Source organism: Helicoverpa armigera, chromosome 3 (assembly GCF_030705265.1).
Source record: "Helicoverpa armigera isolate CAAS_96S chromosome 3, ASM3070526v1, whole genome shotgun sequence".
NCBI lineage: Eukaryota > Metazoa > Arthropoda > Insecta > Lepidoptera > Noctuidae > Helicoverpa > Helicoverpa armigera.
The window spans coordinates 6,839,735-6,852,700 of NC_087122.1; the positions used below are offsets into that span (position 1 = coordinate 6,839,735).

The 12,966-nt window shown below is 35.3% G+C and overlaps 2 protein-coding genes across 2 annotated transcripts; both read left to right on the forward strand.

The window, feature by feature from the left end:
* The first annotated feature begins 218 nt into the window (after positions 1-218).
* On the forward strand, positions 219-5,090 carry LOC110374085 (solute carrier family 12 member 8). Its single transcript, XM_021331658.3, has 11 exons — positions 219-530; positions 1,003-1,183; positions 1,465-1,610; positions 1,821-2,076; positions 2,161-2,365; positions 2,450-2,684; positions 2,899-3,092; positions 3,474-3,573; positions 3,705-3,848; positions 3,982-4,160; positions 4,255-5,090. Exons 1-11 carry the CDS (start codon positions 342-344, stop codon positions 4,415-4,417), a joined length of 1,992 nt encoding a protein of 663 aa, XP_021187333.1. The 5' UTR covers positions 219-341; the 3' UTR covers positions 4,418-5,090.
* Positions 5,091-5,847: 757 nt separating this feature from the next.
* Positions 5,848-7,761, forward strand: LOC110374095 (survival of motor neuron-related-splicing factor 30). The gene is made up of 4 exons (XM_021331678.3): positions 5,848-6,025; positions 6,107-6,369; positions 7,051-7,200; positions 7,312-7,761. The coding sequence occupies exons 1-4, from the start codon at positions 5,984-5,986 to the stop codon at positions 7,580-7,582; spliced, it is 726 nt and encodes a 241-aa protein (XP_021187353.1). The 5' UTR covers positions 5,848-5,983; the 3' UTR covers positions 7,583-7,761.
* Positions 7,762-12,966: the final 5,205 nt, after the last annotated feature.

Below are 12,966 nucleotides of genomic sequence, written 5' to 3' on the forward strand. Positions count from 1 at the left end.
TTGTCATTTTACGTGTTTTGTCAAGTTTGACTTTGACGTTTGTCTTTGTTTGATTGGCGCACAGCAAAACTAAAATAAAACTTTTGTTTCGATCTGCTCCGACGCATCTGTGAAGTTATATGTCAATGATCTGTAATAATCACTGACAAATTATGAGTCTCCTATGAATACGAAACAAATAAAACGACGTGACGAAAAACTTCGGAAATCGGAACGCACTAGCACTAGCAGTCAATGTCATGTCATGTCAGTGATTTCCTTAGATAAGTAAACAGCCAAGAATAATGTTTATCGATGTTTTCTTTTGATATTTATACGTAGTTGCTAATACTTCTATCAAAATGGATCAAAGTAATCGCCAAAGGAGAAATGATTTAGATATAGATAGTTTTCGGAGTGACGAACCAGGATTTGACAGAGCTCGAATGAGAAGACAGTCTGGTGGTTTCGTGGATTTAGGCAATGAATCACAATATGGCTCAGGTGGACATCAAGCTTCAGGAGCTAATGAAATTTTTGCAGATATACAGGTAAACTATATTTTACTAAGAGAAATCACTGGTTTGGATGCGATGACATACTTTCGCTTTCCCAAGAAACATCAGTAATAAGCAAAGTACCTGGTTATATTGCTGCTGCCTAAGTTACTTTCAATGGGTTCTTTAGACCCCTAAATTTTATATGAATATGGAATACCATTTCACAAGTACCATCCTTGTTTACGTTATGATGGAGTGAAAATAGTTATAAATATGCATCAACTTTTTCTCATTAGAAATCTTGATTTGTATTTGCCACCTTAAGACTCCAGCTTCTCATGCCATTGTCTACTACACATTAATAAGTGGAACATTTTTAGAATTCAGTACATTTGTAGGTACTATTGGTAATATCGGTAAGGAAGTAGTTATCTTATCATTTGCAAATATCTCCAGATTAACAATACTTGATAAATGAAGAGTTTCTATTGTTTATGATAATTGATTTTTAATCATATTTCAGGGTGATGTACCGTGGTGGAAATCAAACTTTTTTATATCCCAGCCTGTGCTTTTTGGTACTTGGGATGGAGTATTTACATCATGCCTTATAAATATTTTTGGAGTTATTGTATTTCTAAGATCTGGATGGATTGTTGGACAAGCAGGCTTAGTCAATGCAATATTTATAGTACTTTTTACAGGTAATTTATCAGATTCTTAAATTTTTAAACCAGTACTTATGTGTATATTTATAGTCTTGTAATAAAACAATTTAGAAATATCTATATTCTTCCAATGAAAAACCACATTTGTTTTGGATGTCATATGTACAGCATATTTTATCTATGTATAAGAAGTAGATCGCTTTGGATCCAAGTTAAACTGTGGAAAATAGCTTGTATTACAAATTGTTCACTTTGTTATTACTTAACATGCCTGATAATTCTAAATAGCATCTCAAAGACAATTCTTTATTTTTCAGTTTTTGTAGCTTTGATCTCAGTGTTGTCTGCAGTGGGAATTTGTGAAAGATGCAGAATAGAAAGTGGTGGTGTGTACTTTTTGCTGGCACACACATTAGGTTCCCGAATGGGAGGAGCTCTTGGCATGATATACTGTTTTGGTCAGGTAATACATAATACACATCAGAACACTAAAAATATTATAAATCCTCAGATTGTTACCTAAGCCTCATCTATGCCTCTCTGAAATCTTAGTTTTGTACAAGAAATGTGTTTACACGCTATAGCAGAAGAACAAAATAACTTAAGCACCCTTACTATTATAATCACATCAAAAATCTACCTACACTTAATCTACATTAAATCCTTTTTTCAGGCTGTAGGCTGTGCCTTAAATGTGTTTGGTTTTGGTGAATCTATGGCTGGATTTGTAGTTGAAGATCCACTTAGTGATACCCACAAATGGGCCTCCAGAGGGTTTGCTATAGCTGCAGTATTGCTGCTTGGCACCATTAATGTAGCTGGAGTGAAATGGGTGGTCAAATTACAATTTGCACTGTTAATGATCATCATGTTAGCTGCACTTGACTTCTTTGTGGGATCATTCACAACAGTACCTACTGATGAAAAACGTAAGTCATACAAATATATATCTAAATTAGATGGAGACTAGTAATCTCCATAATTTATATCTAATTGTTTTGTACATTTTGCAGTTCAGCTAGAATTTAAAGGGTGGCTCAGTGGAGTAGCAGCAAATAATACATGGCCCGCTTACCAAGATGGTTACACTTGGTTCAAATGCTTTGGAGTGTTCTTCCCCACCATCACTGGTATATTAGCAGGAATCAACATGAGCGGAGATTTGAAAAATCCCTCTGTAAATATACCCAATGGTTCTTTAGCTGCTATTGGCACTGGGTAAGCTAATTATTTCCCAATCTTTAAGAAAATTTAATTCTCATTAACCATGACAATTAAACATCTCTTATATATTGTTTCCAGGACATTTTTATATCTGATGTTTATAATAACTCTAGCAGCAACTGTGACCAGGGAAGGTTTGCTTCAAAACCTGTCCATTACTGCAGATATATCTGCTGTGACTGTTCTATTACTAGCTGGTCTCTATGTCAGTTCAATGAGTTCGTGTTTAGGTGCCATGTATGGCACACCCAGGGTTTTACAAAGCATTGCCAATGAGAAAGTCATTCCAGGACTGGAATTTCTTGGAAATGGGGTAAGTGGTACATTTACACAGAAAATGAGTGTTGTATTGGTTTAACAAATAATAAATAGATAGTATTTAGTAAGACAAGACCTATGCTATAAAAGGAATGAGATCTAAATATGTTTTGAAATAGATGTGTGCCTTGAATATACCACCACAATCGCTATTGAGATTAAGCTAACAAATAATGGTGCTTCTTTTAAAATCCTATTGTTATTTCCAGAGAGGGCCCAACAAAGTGCCAATATACTCAATGGTGGTAGTAGCCGTGGTGACTGTAACATTCATCATCATTGGAGACATCAATCAACTTGCACCCATTGTCACTATGCCGTTCCTCATCACTTATGCTTGCATTGATTATTCCTATTTTGCTCTCGCCCAGACTTTTGATTTGCAACATAGACGCGAAATGAGGTATGTTTTGTTTTTTATTCAGAGTCCATTCATTGCATGCCCGAATGCTAACTGCCTCCAACCTGTTGTTTTAATTTTTGCTGTTACAATAAAACTATGTGTTTTAACATACTGCCAAATCATTATGTGTCTGGCATGTGATACTTAGTAAAGAGAACCCGAAATAAGATATAGTTTGAGGAACACCACTCAATAAAGGTGTCGATCACGCGTCGTAAGAATAGCCCTTTCAATTTGAATGCCCTGTGTGGTATGCACTACCTAAAATTTATTACCTTTTTTAAAGAAAAGGTAGGATTTCTTCAAGTGAAAAAACATCTCCAATTCCATTATAATTATCTTAAATTTTTACCTGAATAAAGATAATTATATTTTTTTCAGATATCAAGGTAGTTCCCAACGAGACACCCAAGTTTACGGGGCTACTGGCAGCGACCTTGATTTGTTATTCCCGGAAAGAATCAGGCATAAGAATGTTGGGGTAAGTTCTACCTACACCCGCTCCTAATACGAGATATTCAAACACAAACCTATTGATAACGGTATTTTCAGACCTTCAGAATATTTAGTCTCGTAATTACAATAAAGTGAACTAAGTTTTTTTTCTTCCAGGATTTTACACCATCGCCGACTGATTCCGCTATCATGAATGGACGAACGTCTAACGGAGATGTTCGACGACCGAGCATTAGCGTTCATTCTAAAAACAAGAACTGGTACTCGCATCTATGTAATAGATGGTTGTCCTTGGTTGGGGTATGTATTAATTTATGTCACCTGTGTAAGCAAAACTCAGGTATATCTGATTAAATACAGTTTTCAATACCCGATTTATCCATTGCGTTACGACAAGAAATTGAAATGTTTCATAATTTATATGTAATTTCAGGTAGGAATTAAATTGCTGCTCATGTTTCTCGTACACTGGGGCTATGCTCTCGGCTGCCTCAGTATCTTGTGGTTGTTCTGGCTTTACATTGGTGCGGCTAATCCTGCCCTAAAACCTGGACGTGCCTCAGAGTTCCGTTTTTTCCACTGGCTGAAGATTTCTTTCCTACAGTTGATTGGGTAAGCCATCAAACTATATCCACCGCTCGTCGTACCTTGTCATTTATTGAATCAATTCACTTTTCTTATTAATAAATTAATGTTCTGTACATAGAAAACGGCCTTTAGAGTATGAACAGTTGGTTGTGACGCCGGTGCATGGAGACATATCCGTAGAACAGGAAAGATTGAACGACGACAACGAGGACTTCGCTTCTCGGCGGCGGTACCACCAGTCTACTGCATTACAAAGCCATCTCGTCAGTGTCGACAGTTAAATTATGTTCTTCGAAATATAAGAAATAATGGAAATAACAATGATAACAAACAAGAACTAATCAATATCCGACGTTAAACGCAAAAATTATCAATTACATCACAGCAGCCTGACTCCTTTGGTTAAGCTATCTTGAATCAATATTGATTTATTAAGCACATTTATTATAAAAACAAAACCACATAAACCTTTTACAATGCTATGGATACATCATAGAATATAGGATTTGTTATTCTGTGATCTTTTTATTCTCGCATTTATTTTTCTCGTTTTATACATTTAAAAGTTTATAATTTTTAAAGTCAAAGTACACGTAAATTATTAAATCAGAAACAGTAATTTTAATTTTGAAACGTATTAAGGTATTTCTGATAGTAACTAAATTAATTTACATAAAAAGTATTATAGGTACATATATTTCTTATAACCAACAACTGAAAAACATGCAAATAAAACTTAACAATTGTAATCTTTGGCTAATTTATACCAGTTTGGACTGATTTTAAATGAATGTACATAATATTATATACTTATTTGTCTTCAGTAAATGTGTAATATACCTATTAAGAATTAACATTAAGATATTAATAATAAATTATATATTTCATGCATAACTTTTTTAATGTGAAAACGAATTAGAAATTGAAATAAATTATTTTTTTATATTGTGAAAGCATTTTCAATTTCATTAATAATTTCTTTCTTTAGGCACTTATTCCAAGTAATTAATTATATGTCTAACATGTTCAATCATGATCATATATGATATGCAATGGTATCAATCCTCTACTTCTAGACTTCAGCCTGTTTTTGCGAAAATTTCTATACCACAATACTATTTCGGACCAACCCGGTATCACACCTGAGCTGAGACGTGCGTTTTGCTCATTTCAAATCCTGTATTATTGATGGCCATGTATATAGTCTTTATTCATGCAAAAAAACCAAAGGTCAACGACTTTATTTTCAGGTGGCTGATTGGGAAAAAAAACGATTATTTTTGTTTATAAGCCTACCCTCAAAAAAGAACTATTCTTACATGTTCTGCTTACAAATATACTGTTTTTAACTTTGTCTACAGTTGAATAATGGAAAGGACACTTCAGTAAAAAAAAATACATGTAAAACTGGCCGTTTTCCCGCGGTTACTTTGTAGGTTTCCTACTGAAAATTAACCATGGAAAAATTATTGGGTAAGAATAATAAGGAACTGTAGAGGTCAAAAAGTTGGATTACCAAAATCAAGTTATCCAGTTTGTACAAAGCATTAATAACTCAAGCTAACTAAACTATTCACCATTTTAGGAAACCGCAAACAAATCTATAAAACAAAAATTAGTTAAATTATTATTCAACTCGAAATAATATCTATGGTATGCTAGCTTTCTGTTTTTTTGTCTGTAGTTAATTCTCTATTGACTCTATTCTATATATATTGTCTATGGATTGATTGACGAAAACGATTACGATTATTGTTGAATTGTGTTGTAATGCGTCAAAAAATAGCTTCCCAAAGCTTAATTTATCTGAATTCATATTAGTTTTAGGAAAAAAATAAACATTTACAATGGCAGATGATTTAAGGAATTATAAACTGCAACTTCAACAGGTTAGTGATAGCTCTAATCGATTAAAGTTTGATGAGTTCGTGTGTTACAAATGCATGAGGTTAATGTTTTATTTTTTTCAGGTAGAAGCAGCGTTGCTCACTGATGGTGAGAACGAGGAGTTGCTGAAACTAAAGGCTGACTTGGAAGAAGTAATAGAGTTGACACAAGATCTTATAAAAACTCAAGATGGTGACTCCAAAGTCCCTAATATTCATGGTTCTAGTAATGATCATGATGTTACAGCGTCCCTGTTGGCGGCCGAGGATGATGAAAGCGCTCACAAATACCTTTCAAATTGGCAAGTCGGAGAACGGTGCCTGGCTAAATGGAGATCAGATGGACAGTGAGTTGTTTTTACCAACATGTTCTTTGTTTAAAACCAACACAACAAAATAGTTTTTGTCAAATGATATTTACATTTACCAAGCGTAAGCCTGTCATTTGATGCTGAAAAAGACTTTAAAATGCCAAATTAATGTTTGTTTAGGGTATAATCATATTATGTTTATGTACATACCTATAATAATTGGCATAGTAAGTATTCTAAAACACGCTAGACAACAATAGGTTTACATGTAACATGCTTTTGGTTTTAACTCTTTATTATTCCTGCCAAAGCATGCACCACAGGCATTAAAGGTAACAAAAGTATTATATCAACTGATAGGGCCCATAATTCAAGTCAATAAATGTGTTGCTATCAACACATACACTAGTGATAATGATTCAAATTCCTATGGAACTTATTTCTCATCCAGTTGTGCGAAGCAATTCAGTGTACAATTATTTTTTTATGTTATGAGTTTTATCCTTGTGAATACTGCAAACTCAACTCAAATAAAATCTGTTGTGTCTCTTGTACATCTATACACCCACAAACTATGGGCTATAGCATTCCATATTTACCGTTTTACAGCCAAACAATATTTTTTTATTTATTAATATAAAGTTGTACAAATACTCATCACTTATTTTCAACAGTGTCCTGTAATCTAAATATTTATATATTCACATTCTTTTACAGATTTTATGAAGCACTCATTGAAGATGTTACTGAGGATACTTTGAAAGTAAAGTTTGATGGTTATGCTACTGCAGAAGTAGTTTCAATTAATGATGTAAAGGTAATACCGGGTAGCAGTCTGAAGAGACCTCATAGTGGAGATGAAAGCAAGTAAGTTACACAACTGATTCATACATTTTTGCAGAAATATAATGCTTAAGTATGTACATGAAGCTGAATGTTACATTATTACATTTACAAGACAATTGTTTCTTGTTACAGACATGGCAAAGGCTACAATAGAGAATACCTTAAAAAGAAAAAACAGAAAAAGCAGCAAAGGTTTAAACAGATTGAAGAGGAAAGAGAAACTGAAAAGAATAAATGGCTGAATTTCCACACCAAGGCAGCCAAGAAACCTGGTGTAAGGACAAAAAGCATATTTGCTTCACCTGATAATTTGACTGGTAGAGTTGGCATTGGGACTTGTGGCATATCAGGAAAACCTATGACTGAGTATACTCCAGGAGAAAAATGGAAGAAAGGAGGATAATACTATCTGTTAATTTAGTTTAAGTTAGTCATATTTAATCTTAAAACCTTCTGTAATTCATAGATATACATAAAATCAAAATGTGTGACTTTATGTACAAAAATATGTAAATTTCAATTGTACACACATTAAAGCATTCTATGCTTCAGCTTATGAAATAATGTTATAGTGAAAAAACAGCTATTTGACAACTTCTGTTGCCTTGATTAGACCTATGAGATGTTCTCTATCTATGATTAACAGAAATGGTTATTTCTTCAGAAGACCATCAATCAGCTGTTCAATATTCTTGGTGATTTTTTATGAATTAATAAAATAAATAAATACAGTTGTTGAACTCAATCATTGTTGATTTTTAAGATGATTCACAGTCGCCCACACAAAATGTAGTATGTTTGTTATACCAGGTGACAACGCAATGCATAATAGTGCTGTGTGAATCCTTCTCGTTAAAATAGATTTGTGGTGACTATCGCGTGTGTTAGTCACAGTGCATTTTTAAAATTGAGGTCATGGTGTATTTACGCATTATTCAAATCATTTTAGCTCATACAAAAGCATCCTCGCAATTCGCCACAGGCATTTCTTATTATTACGCCATCCATATTGTACCTTACGATCCTTGGTTAGCTTCATTACACCATGCCAGATAAATTATGCATGTTCAAGAAGATGAAATGTTATCTTTATTGAGAATGTACCTACAATAATTTCTTATAAATAAATAATAATATTAGTAGAATTATTTCTTCTTTATTGAATTATTAATACCTTACGTTGAAATCTAAGATCTAATAATCTTATTAATTAAAATTAATTTTTAACTGCATGTTTTTTGAGCACTAAAACTCTGGGAGTATTAGGCGTCGTCCTAATTGGCAGCGATCGCGCGATGGCGCGATGCGTTTTTCATCTAAGACGTCGTCCTAATTGACAGCGACTGTACGATGACACGATGCGTTCTCGTCGTTCGATGAGTTCAAACATACAGATTTCATCAGAGTGTCCTATTTGAACCTCGCAAGTGAGATAGTGAGATGAAAAACGCATCGCGCCATCGTGCGATCGCTGCCAACTAGGACGACGCCTTAGTAAGGTCTCAAGACAAACGCGTTTCAATTTATTTGTTATCAATAACACACATAATATATCCTACTTTCTACTAAAATTATAAATGTGAATGTTTGTGAGAACGTATGGAAGTATGTTTGTTATTCTTTCACGCAAAAACGGCTAGACCGATTTGGTTGATATTTGGTATGTAGATAGGGTGATACCCTGGATTAAAACATAGGCTACTTTTAATCAACACACCTCATCACACACCGGAAGTTAGTTAATGTAATAAAATAACATTCACAGATTCAGTAAAAACTGTAACGTAATCAGACTGACATCAATTGTTTTTCGTAACTGAAATAAAACATGAAAATACAGGCCATCCGCCATGTTGTATGAAACAGCAATCAGGGGGTAATGTCGTCACTAGGGCATGCAATTTCGGTAAAACAAAAATTACCGGTAAAAATTCGGTAATAAAAATATTTTTACCGGTAAACCGGTAAAACGGTAATTTTTGTATTTTTTTTAAATGTGATATTATAACAATAAGATTGGGTAGTCTTAAAGCAAAAACTAAATAAATATGCAAAGTATAAGGTGGTAAACGTTTTTTTGTGACGTGGGCCGTAACAAAAACATGTCAGTCCGTACGCGATGTCGCCGACAAAATGCAAGAGAAACGGCTGCGATGGTACCTACAGACATGTAAAAAGGAGTGACACGTGAGGACATCGGCAGTGTGAATGTGATACTCACTCTCAATAGACCCGGTCAAAGGCGCAAAGGCTGGCCGAAACCGTGGTGGTTGAATGTCGTAATGAATGACATGAAAATCTGCGAAATCGAAGAGGAAGATGTCTATTCAGGAGGATAGAGCGAAGTGGAAGAAGGAAGATACGGAAAGCCGACCCCGTCACAAGACGGGATAAACGCTAAGAATTACCTTAAAAAAACATATTTTTCATTGGAGTGAAAGCCCTTTTTTATGGTAAATCATCAAATTACAGACTCTTTCTGTCTAAAACCCATGTTTTTTAGTAGGCGTTTTATGGACCAGGGTCGCGGTAACTCTTTCGAACAATCCCGGGAGGCCTGCTGGGTGCCCCACTAGGTTTGCTGACATCTCCCTGAGGAGCCCGTGGAACAACGCTGACACGGGTCTGTTGTCTATGCAGACGGTGGAACGATGAGCCACCCGAACTCACCGCCCACAGACCGACACCTACGTTGGCCGGGAGTCGCCTCTCGACCCTTGGCGCCCGTGTTGTCTTCCTGGTCCACTACAGCGGCTGGGATGAGAGGTGCTACTCGCAGTCGCTCTGTCGTCTCCTCCTCGAGCATGACTGCTTCGCATAAGGAGGCGACGGCTTCCCATTCCCTCTAGCTCCGGACCATGGCTTGAACCAGGGAAGGACGCGAAAGGTCGCCGCTGCCTATTGCCTCGACGACAACACGGCGGTACCCTTCCCAGGCAGTGCACACCTGGACTGTGTGCTCCACCGTGTCCTCAGAGCTGTCCGCATGGTGGTGAAGTAAAAGCCCTTGCTTGCTCAGTAAGGTCATAGAATAGGTAAAATAAGCATTAGCTACATTTGTACCTAGTATGAGCCGACAGCTATGAGGAAAAACAGAATAACGGAATGAATACAATTTGTTTAGATTTTATAAATTAAGATGAGAAAGAAGATTTGTATCTAACCTAGAGATATCTAAGGACACACAAGTTTACTTTCCTAAAAAACAGCAACTTTAACACTCTTACAATACGTAATGTATGCAACAATACATTATGTTCAGGCTAAATAACAAAGATTTGACGTTAAATGAACAATTGCTATATTTTATCAGAAAAACGTAAAAACCGGTAAATTACCGGTTTCATATTATTTTTACCGGTAATTTAAAACTCGCAAAAATGGGCGATTTACCGGTAAAAACGAAACCGGTTAACCGGTATTGCATGCCCTAGTCGTCACGTCTTTGGCAGTCTATCTTATTATAACAAAGTGAATTTTATACAATCTCATGTTTCGGTTTGTTAAATGGAAAGTTTTATTTGTTTTCTTTTATTATTTCTATTGCTGGTAATCAGTTCTCAAAAGACATGTTAGGGCAAGGATTTTCCTGGCCTAATTTAAAAAGCTGAACTTTTATCCAGTATCAACGAGTATCTCGTAAAATCATTAAAGCTCAAGTGTACCGACAACATAAACATTATCTTTCTTAAAACAACTGTTTACTATGAATTTTCAGGAACACCTTTTTTTCGTGCAAAAAACTGTTTAGTTTTTAATTTATAAACTACTATTCATTCATTCGAAGCGCAGAATGAACCAGATGACTGCGACATTTACACAGGACGGTCAGAAAAGTCACAAGATAAGTAGACGACATTTTCCACAGGCAAGCGTTCCAAGTTATTAATTAATGTTTTATTGTTCTTGTTTCTGATCTTAGAACATCAAATATTTTTACGAGTCAAAAGTTGTTTTTTTTTTGTATACATACTTATTTTATTCCGAATCCCGCATTATCATTTTCTATATAGTTGAATATGTTGGTCGTTGGGTCAGAACTTACCCCGAATATTTCAGGGTATAGTTTCATAGCTAAATCCTTGATTGCTTGATAGCGTGCCAAAATGTTGGCAGGTCCCGCCAACCCTTCCTTGTTCCTTATGCTTAGAAGGAGAAATCGTTATGAACCGTCAGTTGATTGTCGTTAGGTAAATATACATACATATATACTTTGACACAATGCAACACAGAATACACGTAAGTTTAACTAATACGCAACTAATACAGGGCACGCGCGTAGGCGTAAATGTAAGCAAATCAGTCATGTGCGCCTTATGGTTTACAAACACAAGCCGTAAATTAGTACCACTTCCATTCTAACCGTAACTACATCATTATATTTTACCACCTACTATTACTTCGCGTCTTTAAAAGATAATAACTTTAGTTAAAATCAATAATAACAATTATTGAAATACAAATTGCAGGTATGCCCATACACATTCCTGCTTAATTAACGTAACGTGTTTAAATATCTGTAATGTAGCAATAATCTCAGTTGATGAGGTACTTTTGTTAAAAATAGCTAATAGCCAGCTAATGTTGTTCATTCTTGCACAACATTCACTATTTATAAACATTCCTGGGATGAAGATGAAAACAGACCTACGTGAAATCCTTGTGGTTTAAAATAAATACAGTGTTAGTTTCTCTTGTTTTTACAGACCTACTAGAATCCTTCATGCACCCGTATGAAAATTTTCCTTGCAATTCTGCTCATTCTTATTTACGTACTAGTACCTACGTATGAAATAGGTATTAGGGCTTAAAGAAATGTAGGTGTGACTAATATAGGCGATATCGTCAGATGGAAAAACATTTTTCTTTTTAATATTGGTAGGTAGGTACCTACCTACCCTGTGTGACAATAACTAGAGGTAGGTATAGCAAAGTTCTCGCATTCACACTGGCTGTATTTATGTACATATGTAGGTATTTTCAGGAACATTTTGCCTACTTCCAAGGCGGTAAAGTATAGAATGTGTCAGCAACTTATCATTCGGCGCAAGTCGTAAAACGAAGAAAAGGGTTGCCTTGTGTTCGTGTAGATAGTGTATGGGATGGCAATCTTGTACATCGTGCGTTTTATGAACCTTTAACACACTACATATGTTTATACTACGGGTCAAACAAGAAACTTAAAAGGCATACCTGCCCAGAGAGAATACCAGAAAACTAATAATTTAAGGTGAGATATTACCTTCCATACTGTTAAGTTCCTGAACTGTACCTAAGTATTCAATATGTTTCTGCCTTGTGACATGTGAGTTCGTTATTTTTATGCAGGCGGGTTTGGTGTTTTTGTTGTGCATGCGCTTTGCGCTCCAGAAGGTGTTTCGGGACGTGCTCTATCCAGTTTTTATTTCTAAGTAGAATGGGTCCTTCTTTCTCCTGGTTGGCGACTTTGTAACTCATTTTACTTTCAACATCAATATCGAATGTGTCTCTCAAGTGTGCCCTTATACATATCTACCTAGATATCAGTCCTTTTTAGGGTTCCGAAAAAAGGAGTAAAAAAGAGATCCTATTACTACTTAATACTTCGTTGTCTATATGTCCCTCCGTCTGTCATCAGGCTGAATCTCATGAACCGTGATAGTTACACAGCTGAAATTTTTCACAGAATCGTGTACCTATTTCATTGTTTCAGGTACAACAAATACTGTGTGACCAGAATAAAAAAAAAACATTTTAGAAATCTCTCCTATAGCCAATATGAATGTTTTGACCATTTTATAGATAATG